Consider the following 18,988-nt stretch of genomic DNA (forward strand, 5'->3'; position numbering starts at 1 on the left):
GGAGCCGGGGGGTGGGGGCCATCTTCCCCTCACTCAGCTTTATACCTCAGAGGACACAGGATCCGATCGCCTCCGCCGTCGCACCGGAGCGCGGTGGGAGGGGCCCTCTCCCGCCACCAATAAAAGTGATCTTGCAGCGATTCCGCTACCACTATTTTATTCTCTAGGGTGTCTGCTTTGAGAAAATAGATCATGTTTTGTTTTGTCTTTTCTTCGGGCCTAGAAGGATTTTTCTAAACTCTGTGAAAGTGGAGTAACCCTCTAATCACCATTTGGCCCATTACACATCCTGTTATAATTAGATTGTTTTTCCAGATGTCTTGCTGTGAAAACTTTTTTCCTTTTTGCTGCTCAGCCAACAACAAACTAATTGGAGAATGGCCTTACATAGAAGAAAAGAGAAGATGTCGTACCGAAAAGCGACCAGCAGGTGGCCCACAGTAAGCAGTAAGGTTGCATATGGGAGATAAAGAAGGTTGTAGCACTAATCATGGACCAGCAGGTGGCGATCACAATGTTCTATAGACGTGTATAGGAAACAGAAGGAGGTGTAATACATGGAAGAGACCAGCAGAGGGAGGTAAAAAAGCCTTCATCCCTGAATACCGTTAGATGTTGGGAATAGCAGACCAATGGACAGGGGTGGGCGGAGCTTAGTACATCCTCGGGGCAGAAGATGGCGGCGCGGAGAGTTTCGGGGCTTCTTTTCCTCCTATTGCGGGGTGAGTACGGGGCGCAGACTCCGCCCACTGCCGGGTGATTGAGGGGTGATGTTCCCTTCCACCCGGTGCCGTTCTTTGTGTGTCTCCCCCGCCGCTCCTTCCCTCCGATCTCCCTCTATTGTTCTCCAATCTCCACATCTCTCCTCTGTCCGTCTATTGTACCCCCAAACTACTCCTCCCCCTCTATTGTACCCCGATATCCCTCCTCCCCCTCTATTGTACCCCAATATTCCTCTATTGTACCCCCAAACCACTCCTCCCCCTCCATTGTACCCCGATATCCCTCTATTGTACCCCCAAACCACTCCTCCTCCCTCCATTGTACCCCGATATCCCTCTATTGTACCCCCAAACCACTCCTCCCTCCATTGTACCCCGATATCCCTCTATTGTACCCCCAAACCACTCCTCCTCCCTCCATTGTACCCCGATATCCCTCTATTGTACCCCCAAACCACTCCTCCTCCCTCCATTGTACCCCGATATCCCTCTATTGTACCCCCAAACCACTCCTCCTCCCTCCATTGTACCCCGATATCCCTCTATTGTACCCCCAAACTACTCCTCCCCCTCTATTGTACCCCAATGTCCCTCCTCCCCCTCTATTGTACCCCAATATTCCTCTATTGTACCCCCAAACTACTCCTCCCCCTCTATTGTACCCCGATATCCCTCTATTGTACCCCCAAACCACTCCTCCCTCCATTGTACCCCGATATCCCTCTATTGTACCCCCAAACCACTCCTCCTCCCTCCATTGTACCCCGATATCCCTCTATTGTACCCCCAAACCACTCCTCCTCCCTCCATTGTACCCCGATATCCCTCTATTGTACCCCCAAACCACTCCTCCTCCCTCCATTGTACCCCGATATCCCTCTATTGTACCCCCAAACTACTCCTCCCCCTCTATTGTACCCCAATGTCCCTCCTCCCCCTCTATTGTACCCCAATATTCCTCTATTGTACCCCCAAACTACTCCTCCCCCTCTATTGTACCCCGATATCCCTCTATTGTACCCCAATGTCCCTCCTCCCCCTCTATTGTACCCCAATATTCCTCTATTGTACCCCCAAACCACTCCTCCCCCTCCATTGTACCCCGATATAGCTCTATTGTACCCCAATATCCCTCCCCCTATCTATTGTACCCCCAAATCACTCCCCCCCTCCATTGTACCCCCATATCCCTCTATTGTACCCCCATATCCCCCTCCCCTATCTATTGTACCTCCAAATCACTCCTCCCCCTCCATTGTACCCCCATATGCCTCAATTGTACCCCAATATCCATCTATTGTACCCCAATATCCCTCCCCCCTCCATTGCACCCCAATATCCCTCCTCCCTCTATTGTACCCCCAAATCACTTGTACCCCGATATTGCTCTATTGTATCCCTCCTCCCCCTCCATTGTACCCCCATATCCCTCCACTGTACCCCAATATCCCTCCTCCCCCTCCACTGTACCCCCATACCCCCCTCCCCTATCTATTGTACCCCCAAATCACTCCTCCCCCCTCCATTGTATCCCGATATCCTCTATTGTATCCCTCCTCCCCCTCCATTGTACCCCCATATCCCTCTACTGTACCCCAATATCCCTCCTCCCCCCCCCCGTACCCCCCATATCCCTCTCCCCCCTCCATTGTACGCCCATATACCTCCACTGTACCCCAATATCCCTCCTCCCCCCTCCACTGTACCCCAATATCCCCTTCCCCTATTTATTGTACCCCCAAACCACTCCTCCCCCCTCCATTGTACCCCGATATCCCTCCACTGTACCCCCATATCCCTCCTCCATTGTACCCCAATATCCCTCTTCCCCCCTCCACTGTACCCCCATATCCCCCTCCCCTATCTATTGTACCCCAATATCACTCCTCCCCCCTCTACTGTACCCTAATATCCCCCTTCACCCTCTTCTGTACTCCGATATCCCTCCTCTCCCCTCTACTGTACCCTGATATCCCCCTCTACTGTACCTCGATATCCCCCCTTCACCCTCTTCTGTACCCCGATGTCCCCTCTACCCTGATATCCCTCCTCACCCCTCTACTGTACCCCGATATCCCTCCTCTCCCCTCTACTGTACCCCGATATCCCTCCTCCCCCTCTATTATATTCCCATATCACTCCTTCCTCCACTGTACCTCCATATTCCCCCTCTATTGTACACCAATATTCTCCCTCCCCCTCTATTGTAACCCCATTTTCCTCCCCCCTTCTACTGTACCCGGATATCCCTCTATTGTACCTCGATATCCCCCCCTCTACTGTACCCCCAAATGACTCCTCCCCAACTACTGTACCCCCAAATGACTCCTCCCCAACTACTGTACCCCCAAATGACTCCTCCCCAACTACTGTACCCCCAAATGACTCCTCCCCAACTACTGTACCCCCAAATGACTCCTCCCCAACTACTCTGTGCCCTGATATTCCCCCTCCCCCTCTATTGTTCCAAATCACCCCCCCCCCTCTACTGTTCCTCCAAATCACTCCTCCCCCTCTACTGTACCCCGATATCCCCCTTTACTGTACCCCAAATTACTCCTCCCCCTCTACTGTACCCTAAAACCCTCTCTGCCCTTTGTTGCACCCCAATAATTTAGTCTGTTGTAACCCCATTACCATCACTGCATTTTATTGTACCCCCAATCCCCCCCCATTATCCTTCATTATACCCCAATTCCTCCTTTGCCCCTCTATTGTACCCTAATAATCCCCCCAATGTTCCAATTTTTTACCCCAATAAATCCCTGTGTCCCACGGCCATACTCTAATACCACGCTGTGCCCTTCAGTGTACCCCAATAACCCCCTCTATTGTACCGCATTACCTTCTCTGCCTTTTATTATCCCTCCATTGCCCATCATTGTACCCCAGTAATGCCCCCTCTGCCCCCCTGTTGTACCCCAATAACCCCCCTCTGTCTATTGTATCTCAATAGGTCCAATAGACAGGGGGCTCCGCCCCCCGCGCTCTGTGTCTCCTTCTCCCCGCATTTCATACGAGACCCGCCCACAATATCCATTGTTATTGGAGCGTCATGTGATGAGGTCATTATTGGTCATAGAAAGTTCATAAAAGATTACTACACGGGGCATCTCGTATCACCACCTCAATACCGGGCACTTTTACCCCTTTCCTGCCCAGGCCAATTTTCAGCTTTCAGCGCTGTCACACTTTGAATGACAATTGCGTGGTGATGCAACACTGTACCCAACTGAGATTTTATTTATTTTCTTCTCACAAATAGAGTTTCCTTTGCGGTATTTAATCACTGCTGGTTTTTTGTTGTTTTTGTTAAAAGAAAAACGACCAAAAATTCTGAAAAAAAAAAAAGTTTTCTTAGTTTCTGTCGGTAAATTTTGTAAATAAGTAATTTTTCACCTTCACTGATGAGGAGGCACTAATATGCGGCACTGGTGAGTACTGATAGGTGGCACTAATAGGCATCACTGATGAACATTGACTGGCATCACTGATGGGCACTGGCATCACTGATGGGCAGCATTGACTAGCGTCACTGATGGGCATTGACTGGCATCATTGATGGGCAGCACTGACTGGCGTCACTGATGGGCACTGGCATTACTGATGTGCATTGACTGGCATCATTGATGGGCAGCACTGACTGGCGTCACTGGGCACTGGCATCACTGATGGGTCAGCACTGACTGGCATTACTGATGGGCATTTACTGGCGGGCAGCATTGACTAGCGTCACTGATGGGCATTGACTGGCATCACTGGGCATTGACTGGCATCATTGGGCAGCACTGATGGGCAATGGCATTACTGATGGGCATTGACTGGCATCATTGATGGGCACCACTGACTGGCATCACTGAGCACTGGCATTACTGATGGGCATGTAATGGCATCACTAATGGGCAGCACTGACTGGCGTCACTGATGATCACTGCCGGGGCTACATTGATAATCAGGGCACTGACTACCTGTACAGTCTCTGCTGCGAAGAGATGCCACTGATTGGCTCTCCTCTCCTCTCTCTGTCAGTGTGAGAAGAGGAGAGCCGAAAACCGGCACTACCGTGTTTACATGTGATTGGACACAGTCGATCACATGGTCAAACGGCCGCATCATCGGTTTTTTACCCAGATCAGAGTCGTTCGCACCATGTCCTAGGCACATGGCGTGATCACTGCGCACCAGAGAGGTGACACTGGGGCAACGTCATATGTATTTATTTATTTATTTATTTTTCCCCCCGTAGGCTGCTTTCACATTGGGCAGTGGAGGTGCAGTGGCGGTATAGCCGCGCTATTAGCGCGGCTATACCGTCGTATTTACTGCGATATTCTGGCGCTAGCGGTGAGGTTTTAACCCCCGCTAGCGGCCGAAAAAGGGTTAATACCGCCCGCAATGCACCTCTGCAGAGGCGCGTTGCGGGCGGTATTGCCGCGGTTTCCCATTGATTTCAATGGGAAGGCACGGTATAGGAGCGGTAAACACCCCGCTCCTATACCGCTCCAAAGATGCAGCTAGCAGGACTTTTGGAGCGGTCCTGCTACCGCACCGCTTCAGTGAAGCCTGCAGGGCAAGATTTTTTCATGCGGTATAGCAGCGCTATTTTTAGTGCTGTACCGCATGAAAAACGCCTCAATGTGAAAGGGGCCTAAAAGGTGGATGTAAAGCCGCTCTCATCCTTCCTAAACTCCTGCCATAGTGCTGATCTATACGGATATAGATGCCTCCTGCATGTATCCTTACCTGTCAAATGTCTCCCCTCTGTCTGTTATAAGAACTGAAAAACTGCAGATTCTGTGGGCATTTTTTCCTATGTATTTCTTACACTGAATTCTGCTATGATCACCAACATCCAGAAAAGTAACCGCATGACTTCAGAAAAGGTGTGGGGGTGGGAATTAAAAAAAAATAATGCCTGTCTCCAGGCTAGTGCATGAGATATGTAAATAACCTGTCATTAGGGTTGTCCCGATTCCGAGTATTTGCGGGAGTACTTGTACTTCCGCAAATACCCCCGATACCGAAATAGAATACTTGCACCGCCGCCGCCGCTACGCCACATCTCCGCTGCCGCTTGGTTAATACGGGCGGGGAACATTACAGCTTTCATTTGAATAGCTGTAGTGTTTCCCGCCGCGTATAGACACTCCCCCTTGCTCGGGTGAACTGTCCAATCCCGAGCAAGGGGGAGTGTCTATACGCAGCGCGGCGCAAAAGACTACAGCTATTCAAATGAAAGCTGTAATGTTCCCCGCCCGTATTAACCAAGCGGCGGCGCGGCAGCATGTAGGTAAGGGGGACATGGCTGCATATATGGGGGGGACATGGCTGCATATATGGGGGGGACATGGCTGCATATGGGGGGGACATGGCTGCATATGGGGGGACATGGCTGCATATGTGGGGGGACATGGCTGCATATGTGGGGGGACATGGCTGCATATGTGGGGGGACATGGCTGCATATGTGGGGGGACATGGCTGCATATATGGGGGGGACATGGCTGCATATATGGGGGGGACATGGCTGCATATATGGGGGGGACATGGCTGCATATATGGGGGGGACATGGCTGCATATGGGGGGGACATGGCTGCATATATGGGGGGGACATGGCTGCATATATGGGGGGGACATGGCTGCATATATGGGGGGGACATGGCTGCATATGTGGGGGACATGGCTGCATATGTGGGGGACATGGCTGCATATGTGGGGGGACATGGCTGCATATGTGGGGGGACATGGCTGCATATATGGGGGGACATGGCTGGATATGGGGGGGACATGGCTGGATATGGGGGGGACATGGCTGCATTTGTGGGGGGGACATGGCTGCATTTGGGGACACATTTAAAAAAAAGTATCGGTATTCGGTATCGGCGAGTACTTGAAAAAAAGTATCGGTACTTGTACTCGGTCCTAAAAAAGTGGTATCGGGACAACCCTAGCTGTCATTCACAGCAAGGGGGCGGAACGGACTAAGGTTTTTCTCTGTAAGTCCGTTTTATTTCACTGAACAATAAGAGGATTGCTCAGAGCTGGATTAACTCTGTGTGGCAAGACTAGGCACAGATGATAGGAAATCTTATACTCTACATTGTGACATCAAAAGAAAAAAAATTTGGGTTTACATCCACTTTAACAAAGGCCTAATTCCAGTAAAGTGCATAACATTATTCTTGCAATTTTTTAATGTTGAGCAGTGAATCTATCTTATCTGGCACGGCATATACTATAGCCAGATCTGTGCTGAGTGTGAATGTTCCAGCCATAGGTTTGCTGAGTGCCTATATTATAACCATTGTAGGTGTGCCGAGTGTAAATAATATGCCATGCCGTGCAGAGTGTGTATATTGTAGCCTGCGATGTGCTGAGTGTACAGTATATATCGCTGATCTCCGAGTCCTACAATTCCAAGTACTTGGCACTCATGCTCATTCACTGGCATCAATACGGATCCTGAACTGGTATATAGATAAAGGCCAGAGGCAGGAAGAGGCGCTGCACCAGATTTGAATTTGGCGTGCTATCTGTCCTGTACTGCTCCTGCTCGAGTCCCTCTTGGTTATTGCACACCCAGGATACACATTTAACCCCTTCCTCACCCCCTAGCGTTAACCCCTTCCCTGCCAGTCACATTTATACAGTAATTAGTGCATTTTTATAGCACTGATCGCTGTATACATGTGAATGGTCCCAAAATTGTGTCAAAAGTGTTCGATACGTCCACCGCAATATCGCAGGCCTGACAAAAAAATCGCAGATCGCCGCCATTACTAGTAAAAAATAATCATAAATCTATCCCCTATTTTGTTTGCGCAAACCAATCAATATACGCTTATTGCGTTTTTTTTTTTTTTTTAACAAAAATATGTAGATGAATACGTATCGGCCTAAACCCGAGGAAAAAAATATAAAAAAAAAAAATATTGGGATATTATACCAAAAAGTAAAAAATATTGTGTTTGTTTTCAAAATTTTCTGTCTTTTAGGCCCCTTTCAGACGGACGGATAGAATGGTGCTTTTAGCTGCGGATTTTCTATTTTTCTACCGCAGCTAAAAGCACACAATGTTTTCCTATGGCCCCATTCACACACAGCGTTTGCGTGCGATTACGTTACATGCGGTTTGGTGCGAATAGAAAAAATAGAATTGAATGCGTCCAGGTGCGATGTAGCGCAGCTATATGCACATAACCGCAGGTAATCGCAGTCTTTTTTTTGTCAACTGCGGATAGCAGCGTTTTAGAATTCAAGGGACCCAAACAAAAACAATAAAAATAAAAAGGGTTGCTATGGAAATGAATACCGCAGCTAAACGCGGCCGCAATTAAACGCACGTAATCGCAAAGTGCAAATGCAGCTAATCGCAGTGCCTGGAGCCTTGAATTTCACAAAACATTTGTAGTGCTTTTAACTGCGGGAAAACAGCCGTCCGTCTGAAAGGGGCCTTATTGTTTATAGCGCAAAAAATAAAAATCGCAGAGATGATCAAATACCACCAAAAGAAAGCTCTATTTGTGGGAATAAAATGATAAAAATATAATTTGGGTACAGTGTTGTATGACAGCGCAATTGTCATTCAAAATGCGTCAGCGCTGAAAATTGGTCTGGGCAAGAAGGGGGTTTGAGTGCCCAGTAATGAAGTGGTTAAATATTGGGACTTTCATTACCATCCTCTTTATTATCATTCAGTCACTGGTCTTTTCGTTTTCCTTTCCTCCCCTTTTTATAATTATTTATCCACTTTTTGTGGTATTGTGGTTCAAATTTCCCTCTTTGGCGCCGTCATTGTGTTTGTTAAGACAAGTTCATGGCCAACGCCCTTTGGACAAAAGTCCTTCGCTTTGTCCGATGAAAATCTGATCGTGTGTACGAGGCTTTACTTTGTTATCCAATGTAATGATGAAATAACTCGTAGTGGAGGTGTAAAAATGTATTTGTTTTAAAAACCCAAAACCAAGAGGTGGACACGTCTATGACAGTTGATGTATTTTTGAGTTGAATGGTGCCGAGCCGGGTAGTGCCAGGAATGTGCTGGCAGGGAGATGTCACCAGACAATGAGCGCACTTCTTCCTGCAGATACAGCCTTCCGTCATTGTTGGGCTCTTTGGTGCTGTCATTCGGGAGGAATAATGTACACAAGCTCTGGATGAATGAAGACAGACGCCACGGGCACAATGCTGTCTGCTCAGACTTTACAAAAGCTTTACATTTTCCGTTATTCCATATTTTTATTAGTGGTGTACCAAAATTAAAATTCATGCGCCAAAACCGAAAATTCAGGATGCACTTACCTCTAACCAAAATTGATATTAAAAAAAATAAAATAATAATTATATATATTTTTTTATATTCAATTGTATTTAACTTTTTAATTATGAATTTAACCACTTCAATACCGGGCACTTTCGCCCCATCCTGCCCAGGACCATTTTCAGCTTTCAGCGTTGTCGCACTTTGAATGACAATTACGCAATCATGCAACACTGTACCCAAACACAATTTTTATAAGTTTCTTTCCACAAATAGAGCTTTCTTTTGGTGGTATTTGATCACCTCCTGGGATTTTTATTTTTTGCTAAACAAACTAAAAAAGACCGACTTTTTTTTTTCTTCTTTGTTTCGGTTACAAAATGTTGTTTTCTCCTTCACTGATGAGGTGGCACTGATATGTAGAATTGATGGGCACTGATAGGCGACGCTAATAAGTGGCACTTATGGGCACTGACAGGTGGCTGTGATGGGCACTAATTGGCACTGATGGGCAACACTGAGAATGAGGTACTGATAGGTGTTACTGCTGGGCACTAGCACTGATATGGGCACTGACATTCGTTTGTGATGGGGCACTGATTGGCACTGATGGGCAACACTGAGGATGAGGTACTGATAGGTGTTACTGCTGGGCACTAGCACGGATATGGGCACTGACATTCGTTTGTGATGGGGCACTGATGGGCAACACTGAGGATGCGGTACTGATAGGTGTTAGGCTGCTTTCACATTGGGCAGCGGAGGTGCGGTGACGGTATAGCCGCGCTATTTTTAGCGCCGCTATACCGTTGTATTTACCGCGATATTCGGGCGCTAGCGGTGAGGTTTTAACCCCCGCTAGCGGCCGAAAAAGGGTTAATACCGCCCGCATTGCGGGCGGTATTACTGCGGTATTACCGCGGTTTCCCATTGATTTCAATGGGAAGGCGCGGTAAACACCCCGCTCCTATACCGCTCCAAAGATGCGGCTAGCAGGACTTTTGGAGCGGTCCTGCTACCGCACCGCTTCAGTGTGAAAGCCTTCGGGCTTTCACATTGAAGCCTGCAGGGCATGATTTTTTTTCATGTAGTATAGCAGCGCTATTTTTAGCGATGTACCGCATTAAAAAACGCCTCAATGTGAAAGGGGCCTAACTGCTGGGCACTGGCACTGATATGGGCACTGACATCAGTTTGTGATGGGGCACTAATTGGCAGCTGATGGGCACTTATTGGCAGCTGTGGTAGCACATCTGACGGGGCTGTGCTGATAATCAATGTGCTGATTTTCAGCACAGACCCCCCCCCCTCTGACAGGGAGAGCCACTGATTGACTCTCCCTGTCGGCGCGAACCAAGGAATGCCGTTTATCGGCACTTCCTGGTTCATGCGATGATCAGCTGTGATTGCTCACACAGCTGATCATGTGGTAAGAAGCCTCCTTCAGAGGATCCATACCACAATCGGAGATGCAGTATGTCAGACTGACGCTGCACGTCGGCATGTTATCCTGAAAGATGTCATATGACGCCCAGTCAAGATAACAGAACCACCGTCCGCCCATTATTCTGCTATAAGCCAGGTGTCAAGGTAGAACAACTTTTCTAATCTTAGTGAAAAGTTAAAGTAGAACTATAGGCAAACATATTTTTATTTTATAACTCTTTAGATTTTTTTTTTTTTTGCCATTTGTGTCCCATTGTGGAGATTTCCCTTCACTTCCTGTCCTATAGCCGAACAGGAAGTGAGAGGAAATCCTGAAGATTAAGGGAATTCCTTGGGGGACCTCCAGGTCACCAGAACTTAATTTCCCCATTGGAAGATTTTCTGGAGAAAAAATTTGGGATTTTCTTTTACTTTCAATGATGATATAAACAAGACAAATAGAGCGGGAATCTCCCTAAGACCCCTTTCACACTGGGGCCCTTCGCAGGCGCTGTGACGCTAAAAATAGCACCTGAAAAGCTCCCTGAAAGAGCCGCTGCTGTCTCTCCCCCCTCGGTCTTTCAAAGCCATCTACAACTCTGCCCCAAGCTTTTTTGCTTTTTTCAAGACCTGCCGTTCTGTGGCTCCTTCATCATCTCCTCCCATCCAGGACTTCTCCAGAGTCTCTCCAGTTGACTGGATCTCCTTCTTAGGCCTCATGTACACTGCTGCTGGTAAACCAGGGGTCCTCAAACTACGGCCCGCCAGTGTGATTTACCCGGCCCGCGGACTGCCCCTTTGACATTGCAGCAATCCCCCTCCCCTCTGCTACCTTTATCACACAAGACGAGGTCCGGAAAAAGGGCAGGACCTTTTGAGTTAAGAAGCGGGTGATTGGTTACTAGGCAGCGGGATGGTCCCAGCAATAAATCACTTGCCTTTCACTTGCAAAGTCCTGGCCTTTGTCCGGACCTGCCCTGCTTCACGTCTTGTGTGATTAAGGTAGCAGGAAGGGGGGGGGGGGGGGTTGCTGTGATATTATAGATGGAGCGACAGTGTAATATCGATGGGGGAGTGTGTTATGGGGGATCTATTATGGAGGGGAGTGTGTGAAGGGGGGGTCTGTTATGTGATGGGATCTGTGATGGGGGAATCTTTTATAGAGGGGGGGCTTTGCGATGGGGAGGAGTGTGTGACGGGGAGGAGTGTGTGACGGGGGGCTTTGTGATGGAGGGGATCTTTTATGGGGGGCTTTGTGATGGAGGGGATCTTTTATGGGGGGCTTTGTGATGGAGGGGATCTTTTATGGGGGGCTTTGTGATGGAGGGGATCTTTTATGGGGGGCTTTGTGATGGAGGGGATCTTTTATGGGGGGCTTTGTGATGCTTTTTTTTTTTCAAAATTGTCGCTCCTTTTTTTTGTTTATAGTAAAAAAAAAAACGCAGAGGTGATCAAATACCACCAAAAGAAAGCTCTATTTGTGGGAAAAAAAGGACACCAATTTTATTTGGGTACAACGTTGCACGACCGCGCAATTTGTCGGCTAAAGTGACGCAGTGCCGAATAGCAAAAAATGCTCTGGTCCTGAAGGGGGTAAATTCTTTCCGGGACTGAAGCGGTCAAACGGGTAGATAGATTTAAACATTTTGGGGCATATGGCTGGCTTTTGTTTACATCGGTGATGGGGGGAGGGGAGGGGGGTATTTAGGTATAAGCCTTTTCCTCCACTTTGGGTTGCCTTTTAATTCTGATGTTGCTCCAGCAGATAGAAATGATGACATCATACTAGACCTTGATGTGTATTGCATGTAATTCCTATGCATTGGTATATTACATGTGTGTCTATGATACCTGTGCGGTGTGTAGCTGCTGCTCCTAACATAGGGGGGGGGTGTATAAAGCTTGGCGTGGGTTCAGCTGACGCACACCTGTCGCTGTTTGCAGCCTCTGACAGCTGTCGCCGGCTCGTCTGTCTGATCCATGCGAGGAGCATGAATGGAACAGCTGACGGGGACACGGGTGGCTGTTGGTCGGATAAATGCAGTAGATGTGACATCTGGTGATGAATGGCTGCCCCCCCCCCCCCCCCTGAGCGCTGTGACCGTGGGGGGGAGATGTGATGGAGCCGGGTGTGAATTTCTCACTGTCCCTCTATTATAACAACTGTCACTTGTACCTGGACTCTGCTGATCTCACAGGCTGCGCCAAAAAGATTTCTGATGTCTGAGTTGGAATGTGAATCCAGCTCCCGCTTTTATTCATTTTAAGTGATTGTAAAGCTTGTGTTTTTTTTTTTTTATTTAAAATGACAAACATGTCATACTTGCCTCCACTGTGCAGCTAGTTTTGCAGAGTGGCCCGGATCCTCCTCTTCTGGGGTCCCCTAGCAGCGCTGCTAGCTCCTCCTCGCATCAGATAACCCCCTAGGACAGGGGTGTCAAACTCAATTTCATCGTGGGCTGCATCAGCATTATAATTGCCCTCAAAAGGGCCGGTTGTATCTGTAAGATTAGATGTTCAGAGCATCCCCTCCCCTTACATTAGATGTCAAGAGCCACCCCACCATCAGAAGTTGGTTCCCCACTCTCCCTTACATCACAGTGCACCCCCCTTTTCCTTATGCTGCTGCTGGGAAGAAGCTGGATGCATTGCCTTAAACACTTAAGCCCCGGACCTTTAGGCAGCTAAAGGACCTGGCCCCTTTTTGCGATTCGGCACTGCGTCGCTTTAAATGACAATTGCGCGGTCGTGCGACGTGGCTCCCAAACAAAATTGGCATCCTTTTTTTCCCCACAAATAGAGCTTTCTTTTGGTGGTATTTGATCACCTCTGCGGTTTTTATTTTTTGCGCTATAAACAAAAATAGAGCGACAATTTTGAAAAAAAAAATCAATATTTTTTACTTTTTGCTATAATAAATATCCCCCCGAAAATATATATATAAAAAAAAAAAATGTTCCCTCAGTTTAGGCCGATACGTATTCTTCTACCTATTTTTGTTAAAAAAAAATCGCAATAAGCATTTATCGATTGGTTTGCGCAAATTTTATAGCGTTTACAAAATAGGGGATAGTTTTATTGCATTTTTATATATTTTTTTATATTTTTTTTACTACTAATGGCGGTGATCAGCGATTTTTTTTTTTTCGTGACTGCGACATTATGGCGGACACTTCGGACAATTTTGACACATTTTTGGGGCCATTGTCCTTTTCACAGCAAAAAATGCATTAAAAATGCATTGTTTACTGTGAAAATGACCATTGCAGTTTGGGAGTTAACCACAAGGGGGCGCTGAAGGGGTTAAGTGTGACCTCATTTGTGTTTCTAACTGTAGGGGGGTGTAGCTGTAGGTGTGACTTCATTGATTGTGATTCCCTATATAAGGGAACACACGATCAATGACGGCGCCACAGTGAAGAACGGGGAAGCTGTGTTTACACACAGCTCTCCCCGTTCTTCAGCTCCGGGGACCGATCGCGGGACTCCAGCGGCGATCGGGTCCCGCGGTCACAGTCACGGAGCTTCGGACCGGGTCGCGGGCGCACGCCGCGACCCACGGCTGGGCACTTGGAGGACGTACCTGTACGTGCTTGTGCCCTTCTGCCGACTTATATGTGCAGGAGGCGGTCCTTAAGTGATTAAAGCAGAAAGTAAGGGTCTAGAGTAGAACCAAGTACGGGCTGGATCTCTCCTGGAGGGCCGGATTCGGCCCGAGGGCCTTGTTTGCCACCTATGTTCTAGGAGAAGCGTTCTCCCAGGGGGTTACCTTGCGGGTGCGCTCGCATCCACAGACATGAATCTTGCACGTGATTGGCACGCCCACTAACACACAGCTCCTTTCTCTATCTGCAACGTAGAGAGCGTCCTGACTCTCCTGTAGTAAGGGAGGGGGGCGAGCACGACACTCCACAGCGGGGAGAAAGCCTCACATTACTGTGTGGAGTTACAGACAGAAGAACAGGAAGTGAGGATTTCTCAGAAGAAATAAGGACATTTAAAAGCAAAATGGAAGGATGAGGTAAGTGAAGGAGGACTGCACTAAGGTAAAGGAAGCTATTTAGGGAAATTTATTTTTTACCTTTACAACCCCTTTAAGGGCTTGTTCCCTCAGATGTTGGAAATAGGTGGTTGGGTTGTGTTTCTACTACTTCATATCAACTCTATTCACAATTGTTAAAACAGGGACCAGATGGAGATGTACTGTATTTATCTTGCTATAATGTGCCCCGGCGTATAGCGCGCACCCCCGAACTTGAAGGAAAATTCCTGGAAAAAAAAACTTGCAGATTGGATGCCCCTCGTTGGTGTCTTGCCCGTCGTCCATCGGCGGCCTCGTCCGGTCCGGCGTCCTTCTGCGGCCATCGTGGTGTCCTCCCTGCTCGATCCCCGCTTCCCGCGCTGTGTTCGAACCACTGCGCCGACATATACCGAGCGCAGTACACTCGGGTATAGTCGGGCAGGCTCGGCTCCTCTCGCGTAAAGGACGTACAGGACGCGACCGCGAGAGGAGCCGAGCCTGCCCGACTATACCCGAGTGTACTGCGCTCGGTATATGTCAGCGCAGTGGTTCAAACACAGCGCGGGTATCGGCGTATATCGCGCACCCACGATTTTGCCCTGATTTTCAGGGCAAAATAGTATGCGGTATACGCCGATAAATAAGGTGTTCATGGCAGCATTAATCTTGCTTTGCGTCATAGAAAGGTGAAAATGGCGCTACCTGAGGTATGGGCCCCAAGGGACGTGAGGGCGAGACGGGGAGAGTGCCCCACAATGCCGTGTTTGGAATGTGGCAGGCCTGTGTGTTGTTGGGTATGCTTTGTGCTTGGAGTGCTGACATCACACAACTGAGCAGATGGGTGACACAGGAAGATGTCACAATATTGGTGCCCCCCGGGTGACACTGGAAGTGCGAAATTATGGTGCCACCCTACTGGCTGAGCAGTGCGGCTGGCTGTGTGATTCAGAAGTTGTTTAGCATGTACTAAGCAAGTCAGAACAGTCAGTGACTCAACTGATTTGTATTTTTAGATGGAGAGGTCAGCAAGTTTCTCTGCTGTGTATGAGGTCACAGTGTGCAGAGTGACCCGTGTCTTCCAGTGACGCGGGGAATTTTCCACAACGCGTTCTGTGCCTTCCCAGAATCCTTTTTCTGCATGTAGCACAATCCAGGAGTGGGATCGATGTTGTTGTATTTTGCCAGCATCTTCCACAGTGTTGAGAATCTACGGAGACACTCATTTTATCAAATATGGAAAAGCTTAAAAGTTCTCAAAGAAGAAAGCTTCTTCACAAGAGCGTTTCATTTAGAACAGTCTAATATCAGAGAATACAGTATATATTGTGCGATCGATCCTTTACCTGTTCCATGTATCTGGTTTGTACTCAGATGGTACATTGCCAGTGGTAGCAATTGTCAGATGTTCCCACCCATTGCTGGGAGTAGCGGTTGTGGGAGGTCTCCGCTAATTGCTGGGGGTAATGGTTGTGGGAGGTCTCCGCCAATGGTTGTGTGGTCAGATGTTCCCACACATTGCTGGGAGTAGCGGTTGCGGGAGGTCTCCGCTAATTGCTGGGGGTAATGGTTGTGTGGTCAGATGTCTCCACCCATTGCTGGGAGTAACGTTTGCCTCTAGATGCCTCTACCTATTGCTGGATGTGTTTCTTTTAAATGTCTCCGCTCATTCCTGGTGTAGTGTTTATTCAGATATCTCCAATCATTGATGGGGTTTACATTTATTCAGATGTCTGAGGTAGTGGTTGCCATATTTTTCCACCCATTGTTGGGGGTTGTGGTTATTGGATGCCTCTGCCCATCGCTGGGGTTAGCACCTGTCAAATATCTCCATAGTGTTTGTTGGATATGCCTGCCTGTTGCTGGGAGTAGTGGTTGTTGGATATCTCTGCGCCTGTTGCTGGGAGTATTGGTTGTTGGATATCTCTGCCTGTTGCTGGGGGGTAGTGGTTGTTGGATATCTCTGCGCCTGTTGCTGGGAGTAGTGGTTGTTGGATATCTGTGCCTGTTGCTGGGAGTATTGGTTGTTGGATATCTCTGCCTGTTGCTGGGGGTAGTGGTTGTTGGATATCTCTGCCTGTTGCTGGGGGTAGTAGTTGTTGGATATCTCTGCCTGTTCCTAGTAGTAGTTGCTGGGGGTAGTGGTTGCTGGGGGTAGTGGTTGTAGGATATCTCTGCCTGTTGCCCAGATTAGTGGTTGCTGGGGGTAGTAGTTGTTGGATATCTCGGCCTATTCCTGGGAGTAGTGGTTGCTGGGGGTAGTAGTTGGATATCTCGGCCTGTTGCTTTGAGTAGTGGTTGCTGGGGGTAGTAGTTGTTGGATATCTCTGCCTGTTGCTGGGAGTAGTGGTTGTTGGATATCTCTGCCTGTTGCTGGGAGTAGTGGTTGTTGGATATCTCTGCCTGTTGCTGGGGGTAGTAGTTCTTGGATATCTCTGCCCGTTGCTGGGAGTAGTGGTCGTCGGATGTCTTGATCCCTTTGCTGGATGTCCTGATAGCTAATGCAGATTGTTGATAGATTAGTTCTCCGTTTCTGGGGTGCAGACAAATTGGCGAACGCCATATTCAGTGCCATGGTCCCTTTTTGACCTCTGGGCACAATTCCTGTATTTGACACTGAATTGCTGGTGTGATAGTCAACTGTGTAGCTTTGTCACTTCACATCTTCGTCTCATGGTGGCCAAACGCGTCAGCAATTCCGTCCCGTTACTGTGAACCAGCTGAGATTTGGTTCGCCACGCTTGCCAAGCCTTGATTGAGAAATTGAAGATGATGGAAAGATAAAGTCGGCTGGACAGTGACTGCGGTGAGTGTCGGTTGTCACGGTTTGGATATTCTGACAGCCATGAGTGACAGCTGTCAGGGTACAATGGCCGTCAGTGGGAAATGTGTCCATCCACGTTGTGTAGGGAATTATGTGGATTGGTCTCAATCGGCCCACTAGGCTGGACGAGGGAAATCTTTATGTGTATGGTACGTTTTAGATTTAGACCAGGAATGTAAAAAAACATCCACCTCCCCCAATAAGGGTCTTCCTCCGATACATTCTTCTTTCTCCGGGTGAAAATAAAGTTTATGTATGTGAAGCACAGGACCGGATCTCCATTCTTCCTCTGTGTACATTGGGGAAGTGTGGACAGGAAAGTCTTTGTGTATTCCATAGCCGGAATTCGGATGAGACTTGTCCCCTTGTCATGTGGTTAATGATGTCCGTCATCGGAGCGCAGCGCACTGCTGATCATCAGAACTCGGCCCCTTCTAGATAAAGTGCTAGTCATATTTCCTGAGAAAGCTATTCTTATCATATTCCTGCGCGCTCTCTAATTTCACCGCACCAAATATTAGCGACTCCACACAACCAGAAAAGAACTGCTGGTGACTTCAGTTTGATGGTCCAGTCACCGGGGTGCCCCAGGATTTATGGATCTTAAAAAACTTTTTGACAGCATTGTTTTATAAGACATATTAACATGTTGCCTGGAAATATAGGCCGTAAGTGCAAATGTGCGCCAGACCCACAAACTAATATGCGCCTAAAAACAGGATTCCCGGGGGCGGGAATCATTTAAATTAGGCGCACTCCCGCGCCCAGCGTACAGCGCATGCTCCGTCGGGAAACTTTCCCGACGTGCATTGCGGCAAATGACGTCGCAAGGACGTCATTTGCTTCTAAGTGAACGTGAATGGCGTCCAGCGCCATTCACGTTTCACTTGCGCAAACGCCGTGAAATTCAAATTTCACGGCGCGGGAAGGCCGGCTATACTTTAGCATTGGCTGCCCCTACTATTAGAAGGGGCAGCCTTGCGCTAAAAGTAGCCGTACGCAAACTCCGTACCTGGCTTGCGCGGGGCCCGCGCAAGCTTGTGAATCAGTGGTAGTATGCAATTTGCATACTACACGCTGATACACAATGGGAGCGGCCCCCGCAAGAATGCAGCCTAAAATCTGCGAGGCATAAGAGCCTTATGCCGCGCAGATTTTAGCCTGCAGTCGGTGTAACGAGGTTCCTGAATCAGGAGCACTCGTTACACCGGAGCAAGTAAGCACCTGCGCTGCGTAACCTATGGTTGCGCGGGCGCAAGTGCTTCTTGAATCTGGGCCAGTGTTTGGACATTTGGTTTTGTGATATTCTAATCAAATAAATATTCCGCTCCCTTCTTTGGTTCCCGTTTGCAGTGATGTATATCTTCCTTGGGGATCGGCCAGGTATGTCACATACATACTTATGTCGGGCCAAGCTGGACCAATGTACCTATGCAAACTTAACTTCTGCTTCCTGTATCTCTGGATCTGCTTATCTTTCTGGCTTGAGGTCTTCTTTTGCGTTTGAATTGCCTGGTTCAGAGCTGGTCCAGTCAGGTGTCTACTAATATTATCAAGGGAGTCCAGGCATGGAAATAAATCCTCTATGGAAATAGAAGCACACAATGGATGACGATGACCAGGACTATATCCTTGCTGTACTAATGATTACTTTTGTTGGCTTGTTACAATGCTTTATGTGCCTCCATTGTTCTGCAATTAGCACTTTCCGGCTTTGAGGATGTCTTCTCTCCTGTTAA

General features: G+C 48.2%; 1 protein-coding gene across 1 annotated transcript in view; it reads left to right on the forward strand.

Annotated features, from left to right (window-relative positions):
* The first annotated feature begins 621 nt into the window (after positions 1-621).
* Positions 622-18,988, forward strand: part of JAM3 (junctional adhesion molecule 3) — a 68,462-nt gene continuing 50,095 nt past the window's right edge. The window contains exon 1 of the mRNA XM_040326257.1: positions 622-722. Coding sequence (XP_040182191.1) covers positions 677-722 — 46 coding nt within the window. The 5' untranslated portion in view covers positions 622-676. The remainder of the gene's footprint in view (positions 723-18,988) is intronic.

The sequence above is a fragment of the Rana temporaria genome, chromosome 10, assembly GCF_905171775.1.
Source record: "Rana temporaria chromosome 10, aRanTem1.1, whole genome shotgun sequence".
Lineage (NCBI taxonomy): Eukaryota > Metazoa > Chordata > Amphibia > Anura > Ranidae > Rana > Rana temporaria.